The 21904-nt window shown below is 38.5% G+C and overlaps 1 protein-coding gene across 4 annotated transcripts in view; it reads right to left on the bottom strand.

Annotated features, from left to right (window-relative positions):
- The window catches only part of RAI14 (retinoic acid induced 14), a 164233-nt gene that overhangs the window by 48579 nt on the left and 93750 nt on the right, over positions 1 to 21904 (bottom strand). For all 4 annotated transcript variants that reach the window (XM_051989563.1, XM_051989581.1, XM_051989572.1 and 1 more), the window contains one exon: positions 9953 to 10083. In XM_051989563.1, the coding sequence (XP_051845523.1) occupies positions 9953 to 10083 (131 nt within the window). The remainder of the gene's footprint in view (positions 1 to 9952; positions 10084 to 21904) is intronic.

The raw sequence follows: 21904 nt of genomic DNA, 5'->3' as shown, positions 1-21904 counted from the left end.
TTTTTTTTCTTTTATTGGAGCCTTTCTATATGAAATGACTAATATGGAAATGTTTTACATAGTTGCACATGTGTAACCTATATCATCTCAAGAGGAGAGGAAGGAAGAAAGTAGAGATAGAATCTGGAACTCCAAACTTCAAATAAAAATGTTAATACCAAAAAAAAAAAAAAAAGACCGGCTTGTTTGAAGAAGTCAGTGTTGAATTGTTTTAACTATAGGCCATAGCTCTGTCTCATGTTAATTTATTCTTTCTTCTAGTTTAAGAATTTTTTTTTTTTGTTCCAATAAAGGTCATGGACTGAGCTGTACACAAATAATTGGAATCAGGAATGACTTCCACATAATTTATGTGCTATTTCTTATTTTTAAAATATAACCAATTTCAGTTTTAATGAAATTATTAGAAATAACCATTCCTATCATCTACCAATTCTTCCATTAGCTGAGACCATATTCAAAGCTTATCCAGCATGGGAGAACCTGAATGTGCTTTTCAAGAATTCATGGTCAGTTCCATACTACTCTGAGCATTTCAGTAATACTTTATAAACTTTATTTAATCCAGTATTTAATTTTATATAAAATGTCAGCCTGAAACATATCAAAGTACTTGGTTTTCAGGACAACAGATACAGTTAAGACTTTTTCAAAAATTTATTAGTTCTATCATTTATAGAAAAGTCCACTATTTGGCTATAACACTTCCAAGTATCCTCCACCCTCTACAAGTGAAATCATTTTGCAAAAATGCTTTTTACCCAGAGATCTAAGGCAAAAGTCCTACAGAAAGGATTCATAAGTTCAAAGACCTAGGGTTTATTTCCGCTTCATGAAGTCACTTAAAATATTTAATAATTAAGTGATGAGGGAAAGCAAACTGATGTAATAAAGCAAAAGTTTTTCACCTCTTAAGATCTGGAGCCCTTTTGGCCATCTGGTGAGACCTATGGACCCCTTCTTAGAATAACATTTCTAAATCCATAAAATAAAACAAACAGGATTGCAAAGGAAACAAAGCATACAGAAATATAGTTATCAAAATTTAAAAGAAAAAAGTTCATAGATCCCGGGCTAAGAACCCTTGTATATAGTCATGCTTTCAAACAGCAGAAAGGGCAACCATCCCATATACCATTTAAGTACATGCATGTTTTGGGTGTGCTGTGAAATATTATTCACATATTGCCATTTCAAACATTGGAGCTGGACCTGCTATGTTACTTAGTCTGCCTGTTCCTAAGACAAACACACACAACTTTAATTAAGTTCAAAACGAAATGTGGAGGAAAATTCTATTGAAGTAATTATAACCCTCTAGGGTAAGAGGTTTCAAGGTTCTGATATCCTCCCACTTCCTCCCATCCACCATGGAAACAACACAGATGCAGCAGAGTGTGGCCAAGTGGAACGGCTACAGCCTTGAGGAAGCCCCTTCCTACACCAAGGCCTCCATCCTATTGCATCCCCACCACACCTCCTTCTCAGTCTGAGGAAAACAAAACTGCTCGTCTCCAGAAGACAGTTACTCCAAGAACTTCTCCAAAGAAATGGCAAAGAGAAGTCCCCATCTGGTTACTGACCCTGGGTGAGCAGAAACGGAGGTCCCTGGTGAATGTCTGGGGAGGCAGCTGGAATCGCCACCACATTCCTGCAGTTTCTGGGCCAATGGGTGGCAGTGGATCTAAGAATTTCTTCCCTGAAGTTCTATAGTAAATTTGGGGACTAAAATGCCAGGATGCACATCTGAAAAGCGGGGGCCTTGGAGAAACGCCCACTTCCCAAGTTAAACTAAGTCCTTAGTAACATACACATGAGAATTGGAGAATTAATAAGTATTGGAATGTCTCCTCTCCTTCCCTTCAATATAAGGAAGTATCCATAAATAAAAGGCTGGCTGAGAGCCAGAAAAAGCTAGGTTCAAATCTTTACCTTCCTGTATACTGGCAAATCACTCAAATGCCTAATGATTTAGGAAACTTTCTTGGATTATGAGCTAGAGAGAAGACTGATCTATGTTAATAGAGAAGACTGTCTTACCAGAAGCTCTCTCTTTAGGAGTGATGTTCTCAAAATCTCTGGTGTTCTCTCTAGCACACTCACCATACCTGGAGTGCTCTTCCTCCTCCAGTGGCCTACAGGCACCCCAAGCTTCCAAAAAGCTCCTTCCTTTATTGGAAACCTACTCCAACCCCATTCAATTTTAATGGCTTCTCATTGTTAATTACTTCCTGTTTAGCCAATTATAAGTCTACCTTTATTTGCATGCAGTCCACCCCATTAGATTACAAGCGTGAATAAGGGAGGGACTACTTTTTGCCTACTTTTGTATTTCCAAGGTTAAGCACATCTGGCACATAGTAGGAACTTAATATAAGTTGACTGATTGATGGAATCAAAGGTCCAGAGTTTATTTATCCCTAACCTTATCGCCCCCCAGATATGAACTAAATAAGAGGTTCTTCTAAAAGAAGCTCAAATTTCTGCTATGAGGCTAGTGTTTGCCAGTTTCTACGAGGGATATAAAAGTAGAGCATACGTGGTGCAGCAACTTTTCTTAAGGACTTCAGTTGTGTTGGGGAGTCAGGATTATAGGAGCCCAGGTTTGGTTTGGAGGGGGCGGTGAAGGTCCAGTCCCTTCATTTTACAGAAAATGAATCCAAGATCCAGAGAGAGTAAATAATCTGCCCCAGGTCTTACAGGTCCACAGACTTTAAATTGATGCATATCTCTTTTGATAGAATGCAAATTCCTGAGAGCAGGGACTCTCTTTTTTGTCTTCACATTCTCAGGTCCCAGGCACTACAAGAATAGTAATTTAACAAATGTTAACTGATCTTTACATTGGTAAGATTTGGATTTATAAAGAAGAAGTTAAGAAAGCATTTCAGGAAAGAACAGCATAATTAAAGACTCTGGTACTTATGTCAGGGACCTACACAGGTATGTTTTATAGCTGGCTGGGAAGGATGGCCTGAGGTAAATTATTTAACTACAAGAGATAACCAAAGTGCTCAGTATTATGGAGCTCTAGAAAGTGAAAACAATAGAACCTTTGCAGGCCCTAAGTAGTTTGCTTTGGATAAACTGAAGGGAGAGGTGAGGAAGTGGCCTGGGGCCATAGAGACACTCCCTGAGACTACAGTCCCAAGGGCAAGACTCAACACCAGTATGTCGGCCTCTGAACCACGAATTCTTTGGCCAAGACCACCCAGGAAACAAAGAGAGATGCCAAACAAACCTCAGTTCTACGCAGTTCTCTGCTCCTTCAAATATGGCGGCATAATGATAGAAAAGGAAGCAGAGGGTGTTAAGAGTCAAATAGTATTTCAACTTTCCTTAAATTTAATTTTACTTCCTGCTTCCAAAGCGAGATTCCTGGGAGTGGAAATATAGCTAGAGGAATTAAATGTGTATCAATCTAGACATCCTTGCATATTTTTAACCCCTCCCCAGGAGGGGGTGTAGTCCGAGTAGTGGTAGAAAGCAAAACATTTTATTCACGTTAGAAATGTGATGCTATCTTAACACGGCTAACTTCTGGGCTCAAACATTGGCTCCACTATCAGGGATAGGCTGCTTTGATTGGTTATGGTTTCAGAAACGCTGCTAGCAAGTTTCCAGTTCAAGTAATTTGGTATTAAACCAATTCAGTCTGCATTTTTAATAAGTGGACCCACATGAAAAATACAAGGTAGAAGCAAAAATCTCTAAAGGTTAAGAATCAAAATCTTCTACAAATGTGAGACTTGAGACTTAACATAGGAATATTAAAATTAGACTAAGCACAAATAGAGAAGTGTAGATTTTCAAATACTTGTCTCAGTAACTAACGACCCAAATGACTTGGGATCAAAGAATTAACAAGAAATTGTTAGTAACAAAGAATTTTTAGTTAACTTCTGCTTTTTATGATATGGACAGGGCAGAGTTATCTCATTCTGTACTCTTCAAAAATGAGCCTTTTTGATAACTTGAGGATACTGGATTTGAATAATAGGATAGGGACAAGAACTTTATAATGGTACCCTGGGAGAAAAATCCAGAGGTTAGAGACCAGAAGTCTGGCACTGTTACTAATTTAAGCTTAGGAAAGTTTACATTAATTCTCAGCGTCCTCAGTTTCTTAATCTGTAAACTAAGAGAGCTGGACCAGATAATCTCCAAGGATTCCGGTCTTCACTGGATCTAAATTACCTGTTATCCTGGTTAGAAAACTGGAAACAAGGTCCATTCATCATCTACTGAAATGCCTCGTTTCATCTTCAGTGAACAAGATGCCCCTCTCAGGATAAGCTCCTCACCAGGAGGTTAACACAAGCCTTGATGGACACCACTTCCCTCAATCTCCTTCTTCTCCCCTAGGACTGAAGGGCTGGAGAATGGAATCCCGAATCCCTCTTAATGCCTTCCTTTATAGAGGGGCAGAATCTGGACTTTTCAACCTGCTCCATTCATTATCTGTTTCTTTGCCTGGTTTCTAGATGCTCCTGTACTGAACTCCTTCAGGGCAAGACTTCTCTCTCTCTTTCTTTCGTATCTCCTTTGCTCAATACAATGCCTGGCACATATTACATGTTTAAAATGCTTACTGGATTCTTTTCACTGAATAACAGATAAAAGATTTGAGAAGAACAAAATTCCATGAAGGAAAAAGAGGTTCAGATTTGAAAGATATGGCTTTTCCTGGAGGGCAAGAAACTAGAAAAACAGTATTCCTTCTCTTCCTTCATTATTTTGCTCTAATAACTTCCCACATTAACAATATTATCTAGTGAAAAAAATGTTAAGATTTAGAACTCAAAAATGCAAGTGTTGATGCTGATTTTATGATTAACTCAATATTTACTGAGTGCCTGAGCACAAAATTCTATCAAACAATAAATCAGCTTTCAAGCACTTAAACCCATATTATGGGCCAGGCATTTGTGCTTGATACTAGGGAGGTAAAAACAAATAGGAAACAGTCCCTGACCTTAAAGAGCTTACATTCTATCAGAAAGAACAATAAATATCTATTAAATGTTTACAAGGTAATAGGTGGTAACACTCAAAGCTAGAGATAATCAGGGACGTCCTGTATCATGTGGCATCTGAGCTGGTTGGAAGGAAACTATGGATTCTTAAGAGGCAAAGGGCATGCTGGGGGATGAGGGCTAGCCTGTACAAAAGCAAGATGAGGGAAGAATTATCCTGTGCAAAAAACAGCAAGTAATCCACTCGGCTAAACTGTGTAGTGCATGAAAATGTGGAGAATAAAAGTACTGGAGCCAGGTTGGGAAGGATCTTAAATACGAATCCTAAAGGTAAAAAGAAAGTCACTGAAATTTATTGGTCAGGAGAGTTAACATGGTCATATCAGTACTTCAGGAAAAGTACTACAAATGATGTCTCTCCAAGACAAGTCACAACCTTTACTACTCAGTTTCCTTATCAGCAAAATGGGAATTAGAAGAACTGTGATTGTGTCAGAGTAGGAGTTCTCACATAGGAACTTTTACCAATAGAATATCATCACCTTCCCTACAACTGTAGAGTCTCAGGGCAGACATTCTTAACCTGGGGCCCTGGAATTGTCTTTTTTTTTTTTTTGCTGAGGCAATTGAGATTACGTGACTTGCCCAGGGTCACACAGCTAGAAAGTGTTCAGTGTCTGAGGCCAGTTTTGAAGTCAGGTCCTCTTGACTTCAGGGCTGATGCTCTGTCCACTGCGCTACCTGGCTACCCCTAGAATTGGGTTTTTAAAAAAATATTCGAGTAACTGCTTTTCAGTACAATTGGTTTCCTCTGTAATCCTATGTATTTTATGAATTGAAAAACATTAAGAAGGGTTCCATAGTTGTTAGATGCTCAAAGAACATGAAACAAAAAAGATTAATGTCTGTCTTTGGATCACTGGAAAATTAAATGACTTGCCTACAATCAATAATCAGTATGTGACAGAGGCAAAATGGAGATTAAAACATTTGAAAATCCAAGTACATGCATGTGCACTCACAGACACAGACACACAGATTTTATTCAGTAGGCATTCTCCAAGTTAGAGAAACAAGAGGAACATTCCAAACTCCTCCATACAATTACTGATTTGTTTTGAGAAACAATAAAATACAGTGGAAAGACTCTTAGAATTATGATAGCAGACTGACCTCACTAACAAGCTATGTGACCACAGGCAAATCAGTTATACTCCCAGAACCCTAATTTCTCTACAGGTAAAATGAAGAAAATCACTAAATTTGTACTTCAAAAGAAAGTCTCTATCAGCCTTAATCTCCTCTATTAAGCTTAAATCATTACCACCATCACCAAATCTTCATCATTCCTCTACATAACAGGTAGTTAAAGAATAATTAAGTGCTCTCACAATGTCCAAATCTGTGAGATTGTCTTACTATACTGCTGGTCTAAAATCGTATTTCATCTCTGAATCTGTGGAGATGATTATGAACATACCTTCCTTTTCTCTGAGGTGTGCACTGTCACCTTATGCAACGAATCGCAAAATCACTTTGGGGGAAATCTGGCAAGATAATCAGGAAAATGGTGCGGGAACCAAAGCCCTCAGACCTATTTTATACTGCTAAATACTCTCAGGAGAGGCTTGGTGTAGTCACTGTTGCTTGGGGCAGACCTGACATCTAAATGTGAATAGCTGTTAAAAGGACTATTAAAGTCTTAGTCCAAGACCAGGGCTACTCTTCTACCTGAAGGACTAGCTTCCAACCAACAGAATTCTCAACTAAGCAAAGGTTAGAGGAGTGACCCCAAAAATGGCATAAAGGGAATGCGGAAAGTGTGAGGGTCAAAAGCAGAGGTCACAGACCCTTGCCTTTCCTTTCCTCCCTTTCTTGCTCCTCTAGGACTTGGTTTTTCCCTCTGTCCCAGGCTGATACTACAGAGCTTAGGACACAGATGTGGGTCCAGTGCTTCCATGGAGCCCACAGTTATTGGTCACCATAGTTAACTCATAGTAACCGATGAGATGCAATAGAGTGTAGTGAACAGGGAGCTGACTTTGGGAATCTGGAAGACCTGGATTCAAGTACTGCATTTGACACATACTGACTATATACCCTGATCTAAGGCACTAAGTGTCAGAGCAGGGATTGATGACTGGAGTTAGCAGAAAGCAATTTTTTCTTTGAAGTTCCCTACAAATAAACCCACAGCTGCTGTCAAAAATAACACACACAAAAAAACACTTAATCCATATTATCAATTTATGTTCTACTCCTGAATTTCCCCCAACTACTTTTCCCAGGATTTAGAGTTGAGAAGGATCTTAGAAATTGTCTTGTTCAATTCATTCACTTTACAGGTTGAGAAATTAAACAGAACAAACTCTCTAAGGACATAGCAAAGCAGATGATCTCATCCTCTGGTGTAAAACTATTTGTTTTCCTTGCATAAGACACTTGTAGCTTTGGCTGCTACCTCAAAGTTGCTATCAAATAGTTTTTTTTTTTTTTAAACAGATTCTAAAATTTGGTCACTAGTTTTTTTCTGACCTTTAAGAAGGAATGTTTTCTCATTCCCATAACCAACTCTGCCAGAATGGTACACATTCCCCTAGGAATGACCCCTTCTCTTGGTTGATTTACCATTTCTCTATCCCACCTCCTATGAAAGGTTATCACTTCTCTATCCTAAGTTATAGCATTATGCTGCTGATTGGTTGAATGCTCTAAGCCGACCTGAAAAATTTCAAGAACCATATCTATACCTTAGGAAGCAGAAGCAGAAGCAGAAAGTAAGTTGTCTTTCTTAGTGTGCTTAAAACTCTTGGCCATTTAAATTATTTGGTTCCCAGTCAGATCCAGCTCGTCAGTAAGATTCAACCTGAGCTCTTCAGGAACTCAAGCTGAGAAATTCTCTTACAAAGATGGGGAATCTGAGGCTCAGGGAGAAGGTCAAGACTGATGAGGTATGGATCGTGGCAGGAAAATGGGTTGGTCTCCTAGTTCTCCATAACACCAAGTTAGGGTGGGTTCGCAGGGAGAAACGCTACACAAAAGGCTGTGATAAGAAAAGGCTTTTATTAAAGAGAGAGATACCAAAATGTTCTCTTGGGGGACAATGTCAAAGAATTGCCAAAAGACATTTTCTCAGGGCTTACTCTTATACAGAAACAAAACAATTCGGGTTTTACATCCGAAAGGAACATACTAGAGATTGGGTATGGGAAAGGAGTCTTTCTCAGGGAATGTAGGTTTTGCATCCAAAAGGTGTATAATGTGGGAACAGAGTCTTTCCCAGGGAATGTAGGTTTTGCATCCAAAAGGTGCATAATGTGTGGGAACAGAGTCTTTCTCAGGGAATGCAAATACTCTTCTGGGTGAGGTTGCATTATCCTCATCAAAGACTTGTCCTTTGATTTTAAATCCATGTCTATTTTCATTATACCAAGTTGCCTCCTCAGTTTGCATCTTCCTATTCTTTATTTTGACAACCAGAAGAAAGCTTTTCAAACTTTTCAACTTTATTATTAGCAAGGAGGGACAGCTATAGAATCTTCAAGACATATTTTTAGTGAGGAATTAGATTATAGTCACCCTGCTCATGATTCCCCAACAAATACATCATAACCAAATCTTGGTAGTCAAGTCATTAAACTCTACTGTTAACAGCAATAAGCTAATCATCTGTCTAAAACACTGTTCTTATGAAATTATTATCCCCTGGAATGTTATTTCTCCTAATATTGTATCTTTGTAAAACCAATTACCATTAGGGAAGGAATGCTTCTATGCAGCAGGGCTTGTTAAACTTTTTGTACCCTTTTCACCAGAGAAATTTTACATGACCCTGGGTATACAGGTATATAAAACAGGTATACAAATCAAACATTTACTAATAATAAATTATAATTTTGCAATCTCTACATTCAGTTACATGATCCCTTATGGGGTCATGACCCACAATATAAGAAGCTTTGATATAGAAGATGTTCCCAAAGTCTCATTGTGGCATTAAGCTTAAAAAAAATTAATTCAAACTGTACTGACTTTTATACAACTGACAATGAAAAGGCAATAAAATCTATGAGTTATGCAGAATAAATAATAACAGTATTAACATTAGTTACAAATATCAGAGAAGCAGGGTGACATTCTGGAAGGAACAGACTTTGTTTAGAGACATGAATTAAAATGCAGGTTCTGTCAAGACCTCTTAAAGCCACAATTTTCTTATCTCTAAAATGGAGATGATAATCCTTGCATTCCCTGCTGCAGACGCCATTCTAAGAAAATCCCTCAGGAAATCTTAAAACACAAAGTAGAATGAGCTAGTGTTATTGAGACTGTGGTGAGCATAATTAAAGCCCATTCCTTGCCTTTTACATATATAATGTGTATCATTCAGGTCAAAGGAACAATATTTTTCCCTTACCTAAGAGTCAGCTCTTATACCATCTGATTACACTTGAGAAGAAATCATTGCTACAAGATGATGGAGAGATGGGGGTACCAGGTGGAGCAGTGAACAAAATACTGGACTTGGAGTCAGGGAAAATCTGATTTTTAAATCCTGACTCAGACACTTTACTAACCTAACCGTATGATCCTGGGCAAGTCACTTATCCTTTTTTTTTTTTTTTTTGCCTGTTTCTTCATCTATAAAATAGGACTAATAATGGAAATTACCTACCTCAAGGTCATTGTGAAAATCAAATGAGATAACATGCAAAGTGCTTTCCAAACTTTAAAGCACTCCATAAATGATAGCTTTTATTTTTGTTGTTTTTCAAAATAATAATTTGGAAGCAGAACAGAAAGGAATGCGATTTAGCAATAAGAATCCCACACAAACTTATGGGAAGTTCACAAAGATACTTGAAACCATTTGTAAAATAAATGTCACATGGAATCCTAACAAACTTCCCAGGATCCTCGCATTCCAGGGCGTGAAAATCTTAACTAACCAGGGCAAAGAGCAACAAAATACTCACGCGGATTTGCCCTCGCTGTCATGCTTGGTGGCACAGGCACCCTTCTTGCCCAGCAGGGAGGCCACCTTCTCCACATCTCCATTCTCCACGGCCTGCAACAGCCGATCATCATTCTTATTCCACTCGTTTGTCTGGAAAGCAAGGAAAAGAGAATGGAATGAACCAATAAGCAAGACCACTGGAACAGGCAAGACCACTGGGCACCCTGATTTGGATAAGTTCTTCCTGCCTCTTCCCATCAGCTCCCCAAAGCCCAGATAAAAATACATCAACTTTAAAAATACCTTCCCTTTTCCCATTCAGAAAAAGAGAGCTGTGTCCTAAACAAATAGCACACATGTGACTTGAACAGTCACCACAAACTCTACATTAAAGCCACTTCTTTAAACTTGAGCCCGCTCTCCAGATGCCAGTTTACATATTAGCTTAACTCTAGCCAATCTTTAGGGCTGCCCCTAGAGGATGAGTCTTTGTCCTCGAGTCCAAAGTTCGCCCTGTGTGACCATACTACAGAAGCAATTCTATCTAACCTCCCTAAGCTTCTGAGGTTTCAGAGACACAGCCTCTTCTGCTTCCATCCAGTCACTTTCTGGCCTTTGTTTACCAGCCCACTGGTTGATTCTAGGAGGCTGAGCCCACAGAGTCCTCCTGCAGGCAGATGCAACTCAGAGCAGCCCCCCAACTACCCCTAATCAAAGGCAAAGCAATTCTTTCCTCCCAAGTCACGACTACATATTCCCACGTAAGAGACAGTATTTACTCCCTCCCCTTCCCCCAATTTCAAGTATTAGAGTCACTTCTCAAGGGCCAACTCACCAGAGACAATCCCAGTAAACGCTGAAGGTACGGCATGGTTGGCAATCTACACATTCAGGTTTCTGAACCTGCAGCAAATAACCAGACGTGGGAGGGACTTCAGCCCAACCACCAATAGGATAAGAGAGGGTGGATCAGCGCTTGATTTATATGGGGTTCCCACTTGTCTTTGTTTTCGGACACAGCAGCTGATAATGAAAGCATGGAAAGTAGCTGCAGCTGCCCAAAATAGGCCAGTCCCCAAAGAGGCAAGGTCTCCAGATGTCCAAGAACTTGGCTGAGAAGAGACATCCTAAATGAAACCTTTCCAGTTTGGGGGGAGTTACTGGCTTCTGCTACATTTGGAAAATGCCAGGTTTTTCTAGGTCTGCACAATGAAATCACAAGCAGTAAATTTCTATCCTTCTAGACACTATTCATGTGCCTCAAACCTGCTGTCACAGCAAAGAGTTCTGGTCAATAAAAGTCTCGTTTGTTTTCATCTAAAGGTTATCATTTACATGCAGTGTTAGGCTGCATTCCCAGATAACTTATCCAGATATATAATAAATGGATGAAAAAAGTTAATACTCATATTTTGTGTCAGGCAGTGAGATAAAGACTGAGGATTCCAATAAAAAAACAGGACAGTTCCTGCCTTCAAGGAGCTTGTGGGGGAAACAAAACAAAAAGGAAACTTGGTGGGTAAGGAAGGGAGTTATGGTTTGGATGGAGAATGGAACAAAAGGTGTGTCGATTGATATGGCCTTTCTTGAAGTAATGGCGGTGTTGACCAAAAGCCATTTCTCTCAATAGCGAAAGGTTAAAGGCTATGAGCAATAACCTCACAAGAGGATCTAGACTCAGAGCCCAAGCAGATTTAATAGATTTTTTTGACCTTAGAAAGTCTAATAAATGAGACTTTCCATATATTAACTCCCTTGGCATAATTTTAATAGATGAAAAAAAGAAATTGGTTATCAGGTGACCTTGTACAAGGTCAAACAAAATCTCCCGATTTGGTCTAGTGTTCCGATTCTGCTCCTGATATTCACTATAATTAAACTTTACTCCCTTTTCCTACTTACTGAATGAAATTCTTACCCAATCTTTAAAGCCCAAATGCCACCTCCTCCATAAAGTCATTCCTGATGGTAAAAATGTTGCATCTTTGCTTTGAATGAATGTACTAATGTGCATCATATTTATATTTATCAGTGCCACTTTCCCCCAACTGCAAACACCATGAGAGCAAGAAACTACCACATGTTATATAAACTTGGTATTCCTCCCTATCAACCCTTCAACTCCCAGCCACCTAGTACAGTACAGCACATAGTAGGTCTATATTAAAGTCCTTTGGATGTGAAAGTTATTTAGGAGTATTTCCTCATCTAAGACAACCAAGCTGAATTAGTTTGGAAAGAGCAAAAGAAAAATAAGAAGAAAAAACATGGGTTCCTTATACCCATTTAGGAATAGCCTCTGGAGCGATTCTTCTTTGCACCAGACTTCAATCACTGGAAGCTGAATGCCTCCAACTTATGCTGAGGATAACAGCATTTTCAGGCTATCACCAGTCAAAACCATTACAAGTCTCTCTCGAAAGTTCTTGAGCCCGCCAACTCTAAGTCATGCAAGGTGAACATACCAGTTGCTTACTATACATAGCTGCAGCCTTGGTTTCCCTGTGAATACTACTTTTCTAGGGTGTGGAAGCTTTGGGCTGGGCCAGGCCTTTTATTTCTTCAAGTGGAAGGTACACAGAGTTTAGGAGCTTCCAGGATGAATTCCTTTTCAGAAAAGCCACTGACTACTCAGGTTAAGGGTACCTATCCTATTCATACAGAACTCCATTTATCTGCAAATAGGACAGCAGCAGCATCTCATCTCTCCTAAATGATCAATAGTCTTCCTCCTGGCCAGCAGCACAGCAAACATTACAGCCTGCAGCACCAGAAGGTATTCATGGAAAAAGAAAAGCTCGCATTCCCTCTGGTTATAGATGAGTAGCAATAACATGTTGCTGTACTTGACCTAGACTAAATTTCACAGTAAATGTCCTATAAACAAAAATTTCTATCAAGGCGTTTTAAACCAGTTCCTACTGACTCTGGCTCATAGGTAAAATTATATAGTGTCTTTTAGGATCTTCCTGACTAAAAACAACTAGTATGAGGAAACCAAAATGGCAGATGAGCTACAGAAAACATGAGTTACTTATACTCATTTAGGAAATAGCTTTTGGTGTCATATTTTCATTCAATAAGCATTTATTTTACCTATATCCATTTAGGAAGCAGCCTGCAGAGATTCTACAAATTTTTATTCAACAAGAATTTATTTTAATACTAATGATGTTGCTGGCCCATAGGTAGATACAGTGGATAGAAAATGAAATTGTTCCTGTTCTCAAGATAACTTGTATTACATTTGGGGGCAGTGGTGAAGAGAGACAATGTATGTACACATATAAATACTAAATATATACAAAGTAATTGGGGGGTGGGGGGAGGGAATGAAATACTAGCAACCAGAGAAATCAGGAAAGTCCTTGTGTATTATTAAGGCCAGTACAATAAAAATCTGTGATAAAGAGCAATCAAGGTACAGAATTCCAAATACGATCATTTTATTAGCAAGGCTAGCAACTGCTAATAAAAGAGATCCAAGACTAAGTGGGATGGAGGGTCTTGGTAATAAGTCTAATGTAGGAAACCTGATTGTGAATAGCTAGCTTTCCAAGATGTGGTAGTTACCCAGACAGACACTGTTAGGTCTAAGGGTAAGCTGATGCTTACATAGCACTATTCTCTGGTCATGGGCCAGGGAGTTGTTTATACTAATAATAAGCTTTGGAATTTACAATTGGTCATTTCCTATTCCTTTAAAAACTACAGTTGTGAGGGTCCCATCTTCCTCATTCCCTGATGCAGACCATTGAGATTTACTGCCTCTTTCATTCTTATCAGTCAATATACTTTACTAAGTATGTCAGGCATGAAGTCAAGGAATGCAAATATGAAAAAAAGCCAGTCCCTACCTTCTAGCTTCTTACATTTTAATGGAGGAAGTCAACACAAAAGGAAATTGAAAGCAGGAAGAAAAGGAAAGGGAAAGGGAACCAGGGGCAAGATAGAGAGAAGCTTGGAGGAGTGTTGCTAAATGGGAAAGGAAGATCACTGAACTTGAGAATCAGACCAGAAATCTGGTCATCTGGTGAAGTGGTCCTTCCTTAGCCAAAATCAGTCATAAATACCTAAAGGGATTTTCATACCAACTTATTTTGTCCATTCTTCTACCATTAGGTAGACACTATATAATTTTACCTATGAGCCAGAGTCTACCATTACCATTCTACTAATACTGTCTAGTTCAGAACAGTATTTAAATTAAATAAGATCTCTACAAAACATTTTAAAATAACCACTTTCCTGTCTAAAGACCATGCACCTTCCTAATATTCTCACTTGCTATTCAGGAAGGCAAATTCTCTGTCCCCATGGGTTCAATAAATGCAAACGATAAACATTTCTGAACTTCTCCTATGTACCCTATGCTAGGCTCTATGCTAGGTACTGAAGATTCAAACACAAAAAAATGAAAAAAATCTCTTGAATTCTACTGGAAACAAATCTGAGGCAATGATTTGGACTCAAAGGACCCAGGTTACAATTCTGACTTTGCCACTTATTAATTCAACAATTTTATTTGTGCTATTTCCAATTCCTAGAGGCTTACTTCTTTCTTCCTTATCTATCCACTGAAAACCTACCCACACATCCTTCAAGACCCAGTACAAAGTACTGGAGTAGTAACCTGCTCCTCAATGTCTTATCTGATTCTCTCAGCACACATTAAAATCTCTATTCTCACAAACACTATGACATTAGTCACCTATCTATACCATATAACCCATCATTTATTTGTTTGTGCAGTCCCATTCTGCTCTCCAATTCTTTCACATGAGTTCATTCTGTGTCTTAAGCTAGTCTATTGGCAATACAGGGGCAGGGATTTCTTTGATCATGAGAGTGATCTTGGATACCTCTCTCCCCGCACTACAAAATAAAGTTGTTAAATTAAGATTCTTCTAACTTTCACATTCAAAATGGTCATGGAAGCCTGCAATAGAAGACTAAAAATTTAGAGCTAGGTGGTCTTCTCTCATTCAAATCCCTCATTCTATAGATGACAAACTAAAACTTAAGAAACTGATTTTTCCCAAGGTCATAGAGAGACAAAGTTAGGATTAAAACTCATGTCCTCTAATTCTAAATTCAGTGTTCTTTTGAACAATTTGCTTTTTGAATAAATAAGTACTTAATGAACATGTTCCTTTCTGGCATTAAGATCAAAGAAGGTACTGAATTGCTGTTCAGTTGCTAAATAGCTATATATAAATGTTTGTTAGCTATAGTGCTGGTGCCCAAGTGGTATAGTGGATGGAGCACTGGGCTTGAAGTCAGGAAGTTGTGAATTCAAATCTAGCCTCAGACACTAGCTGTGTGATCCTGGGTAAATCACTCAACCCTGTTTACCTCAGTTTCCTAATCTGTAAAATAAGTTGGAGAAGGAAATAGCAAAACAGTCCAATATCTTTCCCAAGAAAACCCCAAATGGGGTCAAAATAATTGGCTATGACTGAAATGAACAAGCAACAACAGTACGATAGTGCTAGAAGGAATGTTCTTTGCCCACAAAAAAAATTTACAATCCAACCTGTATTTAGGTTCACATGGAAGACAGGCAAGTATCTTTTCTATCTACTCTCACTGACAAGAGTGGTCAAAAGGAAAGGAACTTGGAACTGATATTCAAGAAACCTGAATCCTAACATTAGGTTTACCATCCACAGTGTTTCTACTCTGAGTCTCATTTTCCTCAGATGTTTAAAAAAAAAAAAAAGAAAGAAAAGAAAAAAGGAAATTGGACTGGATAATCTCTCAGACCTCTTCTAACCCTCAAGATTTTAGGACTTTAATTTTCAGTGACTGGGAATTCCTTAAACATAGCTACAGTAGTTACTCTTGCAAGCTAACAATCTATGATTGGAAATTCATTATCCTTTAAGAAGAAAGTAATACCAGAACCCAAAATTCAAATTACTCATTTTCCCCTCCACTACCTGGTAAAAAAAAACAAACAAACAAAAACAAACAAACAAAAGCCTTACAAGCATTTAAAGGGTCTCAACAGAAATAAACCTTAAAACAATTACTTTACTACCATGACCCCCTTTTTCAGGGAACTGGTTAAGAGCATTCAATTTCAGCTCAATACGTAAAATTGCACTTGCAAATTTAGGAGGCCATATGCTATGTCCCAAAACTGTGTGTAATGCCTTAGCTATGAAGAGGAAAGTAACATGTGAACCTCATGGGCCTTTTCCTGAAATATGACCCTGAAGCATTCTGAACAAGAGACCAAAAGTGAGGCTTTCCATAGCTCCTCCCAGGCTAACATTGTTGTAGTCTTCTAGCTGTTAACTGTTACCACCTAGCATCCTTCCTTGATGCTAGTTACCCCAGTATAATTTTAACCACAATCCTTCTTGGTCTCTGTAGCTTTCTTCCTTAGGCTTCATTTTATTCTGAATTTTAGCACTTCCTATTGTTATTCTTGCCATGTTGTAATCATTTCTCTTACCTGTCCTGATATCCATTATCAGGATATGACAGACACTTGCCATCTTAATGGTCTCTTGTACTGAAAGCCTTCTCAAGAGATTTATCTTCCCAATGTCTGGAATAACAGACCAAAAAAAAAACCTTTATAATGATCCCTGGGACACTGAGACACTATGCAGGCAACCTTTCCAACAGGCAGAGCAATAATTACCTTCTGTGACTAAGTTTGGTCACTTGGGCACAGAAAAACAAGCTTTTTCTTTCCTCTTCTTGGAAACAAACTTGTTAACATGTCTGTGTTTTAAAACTATAAACCTAATCTATCAGACTGCAGAAAATATATTGTTAAGGGAAAGTACTATTTTAGACTTCCTTTTCCTTATGAAAGCTTTCATCTTTAATTGAAGTGGCCCAGTTCTGCTGATTCCAACTCAAAGAACAGCTAAGGTACTACTTGTTGGAATACAGGAGCTGTTGGAATACACGGGAACTACCTGACAGTGGCTGCTGGAGATCCAACCCAGACCTGCAGAATGGATCTCCTCGTGTGAGAGTATGATACAAGGAGACTGAGAGGCAGTTGCCTTCTCTGACCTCTCTCCTCTTCCCTTTACCTGAAATTTATCTCATTCTCAATCCGCAACACCTATGTCAGCAAAGGCTGCCTTGCAACTCCTTCAGACGCTATGATCCACAGCTGTAGAGGCTCTCAGACAGCAAGGTTATCCCTTAACAACTACTAAAGCATCTTAACTCTTGAGAAAGAGTCTTTCCCTTTCCCAAGATACTGTTACTTCCTACATAATAATCAGTACTGGACCCATGGAGTCCAAAATAATAAGGGAGAATGTTTGAATTTAAAGAAAAAACATAAAAGTGACTTTCTGAACCAGAAAGAATGACATATCAAAATTCATACTTTTGGGGCATCTACATACAAAAAAGAGAGGACTCAATTCCTGCCCTCAAAGAGTTTACAATGCACTTGGAAAGTACTGTACTAGAAAAGACAGCCAACAATACAAAGCGGCACATGTCAGAACTAAATGAAAATAGGGACATGCTATATAAGAGAGTCCGGAGAAGAAAAAGATTCAGATATGGGATAAAAATGGATAAATAAAAAGATCTATACCAGGGGCCTGAGATAGTTAAGAATCCTCACTTTTTAGGGTGTGTGTGTCATGGACCTATTTGACAGGATAGTGAAACATATAGACTCCTAAGAATGTTTATTGCTTACATTCAAATTCGAAGGGAATACTAAATTCCAGCAAGATACCAGGGAAAATAAATATATAAGGATATATATATATATATTTATCTCTTCAAGTTCATGTAGTCTGTCTCCCTCTTTAGATTGAAAGTTCCCTGAAATCAGAGATGATGACATTTTTGTCTTTGTCTCCCCAGTGCCTAGCAGCGTCCAGCACCCAAGAAGCATTTAATTTATGCTTGCTGATTATTATAATAGTCCAAACAAAACTGGTGTGGTGGTATAAGCTTAGAGTCTGTAATCCATCTTGCCTGATGGATCATTTGAGCTCAGGAGTTCTAAGATGTAGTGATCTAAGCCCATTGTATGTTTCTGCAAAAGTCCAAAACCTATATAGTGAATTCTCCCTGCCTCATTTAATTAGTGGGGATTCTTCCAGGCTGCCTAAGGAAGGATGAACTGGTGCAGGTTGGAAAAATAGAGCCAGTCAAAGTTCCCATGCTGATCAGAACAGACTCCATGAATAGAACCACTTCACCTCCAACCTAGGTGACAAAACAACAAACCAACACAATGAAATATTCCAGGCAAAAGGTAATGAAGACCTCAGCTAGAGAAGATGACTGATATGACAGAAAGAAGGTGTAAGTGTCTGTGGAGGTGGAACTGGCAGAATTTGGCCATGGACTAGAAGACGACGAAGGAATGGGAAGGGTCAAAGGCGATTTGAGGTTATAAACTAGGATGACTAGGAAACTGTTGGTGGTATCATTACAAACAGGAGCAGTGGGTTTAGGGAAGAGTTTCATTTAAGGTTTGTTTACAATAAGATTTAGTTACTACTTAAGACTTATTCTTGATAATTTCCTCTAAAGTGACAGTCTCATATTCCACCCACACATTATTACAAACAGATTACCCAAACATGCCATGTTATAACATCCTAGTTATTCACTCCACATAATGCCCTCCTTGTTCACAGAAAAACTAGATTGATGTTTCTGATGTGTAAATAAACCTTCACACCAGCTTCCCTTCCCCTCAATATTCCAGACCATGCCTGCCTGATAGAATTCAGTTTGATCTAGTTAAACCCTCTCTTCTGCATTATGTCCATGGGACAGGAACACACGGAACCCGATCCAGATACCAAAACTCAGTTGTTCTTTTCTATCTTCTTGCTTTGAAAGACACTGTTAATTAAGTAATGAAATTACATCTTTATTAAGGAAATCAACTCTGTGTTCCCAAAAGCACTTTATCTTAAGTCCACACTAATGCACAAGGGCATTTGACAGGAGGTAGTTCTTAGTGCTATATAAATATAAGACAGAGAACAATCCTCTTAGAAAAGGCCACCAGGAAAAACAAACCAAACCAAAAAAAACTACCTTCCTCCAACACAGCAAGCCAGACAGAGAGGGGCGCTCTGAAATTTGGAGTCAGAGGAGGTGGAGGAGTGGACTACAGAGTCTGGAGTCATCTGAAAGATTTATCTTCAAGAATTCAAATCTGGCCTCAGATATACTAGCAGTGTGATCCTGGGCAAGTCACCTAACCTTATTGGTTTCAAATTTCCTCATCTGTCAAATGATATGGAGAAGGAAGGGGAAACCACTCCAGTATCTCTGCCAAGAAAACCCCAAATGGGGTCATGAAAAGTTAGACATGACTGAAAATACAACTGAACAGCAATAACAATAATACACTTTTTAAAAGGAATTCAGCATTTGCATTTTCTGAATAACCCATTAATCTAGTACATCTGAAGTTGGACTTAAGTTAAGGAAAGTGAGCTACCAATCTGAAAGAAATCTACGTAGAGTATAAAGTGAAGTACACTTGTGACCTAAGCATGTTTATGTCTGAAACATGGATTTATTGGCCAAGTTCTCATCACATACAGATAGAACATTCCGAGACATGTCATTTTATAATTCAAGCACATGTCAAAAGTATTCTAGGCATGCATTTGAGCATAACATCCAATCCCGATTCCTACATTTTTCTCAGACTCAAAGTGGTATAATATAGATTTCATATGGAGTAGGTGGCTGGGTACAGTTAAAAATAACTATTTCTTACACAAGTTCTGCCTAAATAGAAAATAAAGCCAACTAAATGTTCAGAGAGTGTGGCAGGATTTCAAGCACAGAGGCCTTGAGGGAATAAAGCAGCCTCGGCAACATGTTGGAACTTTAGGGTTGGAGGCTGGCCCCTTAGAAATCAACTAATCCAACCCTTTTAGTTTTATAGGGAATGAAAATGAAGCTCAACATGGAAGCGTGACTTGGCTAGACTCATACAAACAGTAAATGACATGCTTTAACTGGGCCTGGTATTCAAGTCTTCCAAATGCAAATCTAATGATCTTTCCAAAATCCAGTGCCTTTAAAGCATAGAATCTGTTTAAGATTTGTTACACATTTCCTATCTTTTGATGTGGACTCCATTGGCTCAGGAGGTGAGGGCTCAGTGTTAATGAGCAAGGATTCCTTTCCTTGATAGAATAAGAAACTTCCCCCAAATGCAGACTCTGCTATAGATTTCCCACACCTAGCCCGCAGCGGCTTCTCTAGGTACAGATGAAAGCCTAGAAGGAAGAGGGGTCATAGATCAGCAAAAGCTGCCATGGTGGTTGGAAGAGTTGACAGACTGTATGTTTATCAGTAACATCTTCTGCATGGATGCAGGTCTCATTTCCCATTCATTAACATAAAATTCAGTGTCAAGTTTGTAGTTTGAAGACCAAATTATCATTTCTGCTTTAAGAAACTACTTAATCGGTGGTGCAATGGACAGAACATCAGCCCTCAAGTCAGGAGGACCTGAGTTCAAATCTGATCTCAGAAGCTGAACATTTCCTGGCTGTGTGACCCTGGGCAAGTCACTTAACCCCAAATGCCTCAAGGAAAAAAACAAATAAACTACTTGCTGCATGTTTAACATATATCTCATTGCTTGCCGTCTTAGGGCATGGGGTGAGAGAAAGAAAAATTTGGAACACAAGGTTTTGCAAAGGTGAATGCTGAAAACCATCTTTGCATGTATTTGGAAAAATAAAATGCTGTTTAAAAAAAAAAAAACAGAAACCATTTGTTGCATGATTTTCCTTTGCCATTCAATGAAGACAAAATCCTTGGCACTAAAATTGACCAACTACTCCATCACCACCACTACCACCACTGCCCATCATCCTACTAAAACAGGAAAAATGCCAACTTTGTGACCTTTCATATCTTCAAAACACACCCAAATTAATGTGCAACATTACTTTGGCTTGATTATGGATATTGGTTACAAGGGTTTTGTTTCTGTTTCCAATGACAGGGAAGAAAATAAATATTTGTTAACTGAGAAAAGGGCAGCTAGGTGATGTAGGTATCCAGAAAACTCTTCCTGCAAATCCAGTTAGAGACACTCACTAGCTGTGTTTCTCTGGACAAATCCCTTAACTGTTTGCCTCACTGAAGAGGTGGGTACCCTATAAAAAAGGAATGCTTGAAATCAATACTTATCTTTTTTATATCAAAACATAAATCCTTTCCCTGATGCCCCATTGGCTGGAGGTCACAACCTATCAGGAGTGAGTAATCCCTACCTTGAGTATGAATCTTCACTCCTGATTACATTATTATTTCTCCTTTGGCACTTACCTTATTTGAATATAGTTCTTCTCCTGATTCCCTACTGGCTGAGTACTGTCCTCTCTGAAGAGTCTAACTTCCATGAGTCTAAGTTTCCTCACTAAGGCTCCCTTCCAAAATCCCACCTCAAATTATGTATATATATTTCCCCTTTAATTATATTTTACAATGTGTTTCTTATTCTAAATCCTCACCTCTGATTACATCTACACGTCTGAGTCTCCATCCTTAATTACATTTTCCTTTAATTAGTTTTCCTTGTTCCACCTCCATTTGTTAGGTTTTAATTTTATTTTTCTAATTTAAGTTTCATTTCTCTAATTCAATTTTTGTAATTGTGGAAACTAAACCCTCATCCAATTCTCACAAGATCACTCCAATGTCTTTCCCAAGAAAACTGAACAACAAATTTAAAAAATATAAAATTTAAAAATTTATATTCTATTCTTAATAGCTGACTGCTAATGCCTCAAACTCACCATGTCTAGAAATGAAATCATATTTTTCCCCATTTACTTGTTTCCTACCAAATTAGCTCCCTTCCCCTGATTTTTCTACACATAGTACCTACCATCTTTTCTGCTATCCAGGTTTAAAATATAAGCTGATATTCCAAAAATACAGATCTGGCTATGTCAGTTTCTCAATCCCAATTTTCAATGGT

The sequence above is a fragment of the Antechinus flavipes genome, chromosome 1 (assembly GCF_016432865.1).
Source record: "Antechinus flavipes isolate AdamAnt ecotype Samford, QLD, Australia chromosome 1, AdamAnt_v2, whole genome shotgun sequence".
Classification (NCBI taxonomy): Eukaryota; Metazoa; Chordata; class Mammalia; order Dasyuromorphia; family Dasyuridae; genus Antechinus; species Antechinus flavipes.
This window is presented reverse-complemented; position numbering and strand designations above follow the sequence as displayed.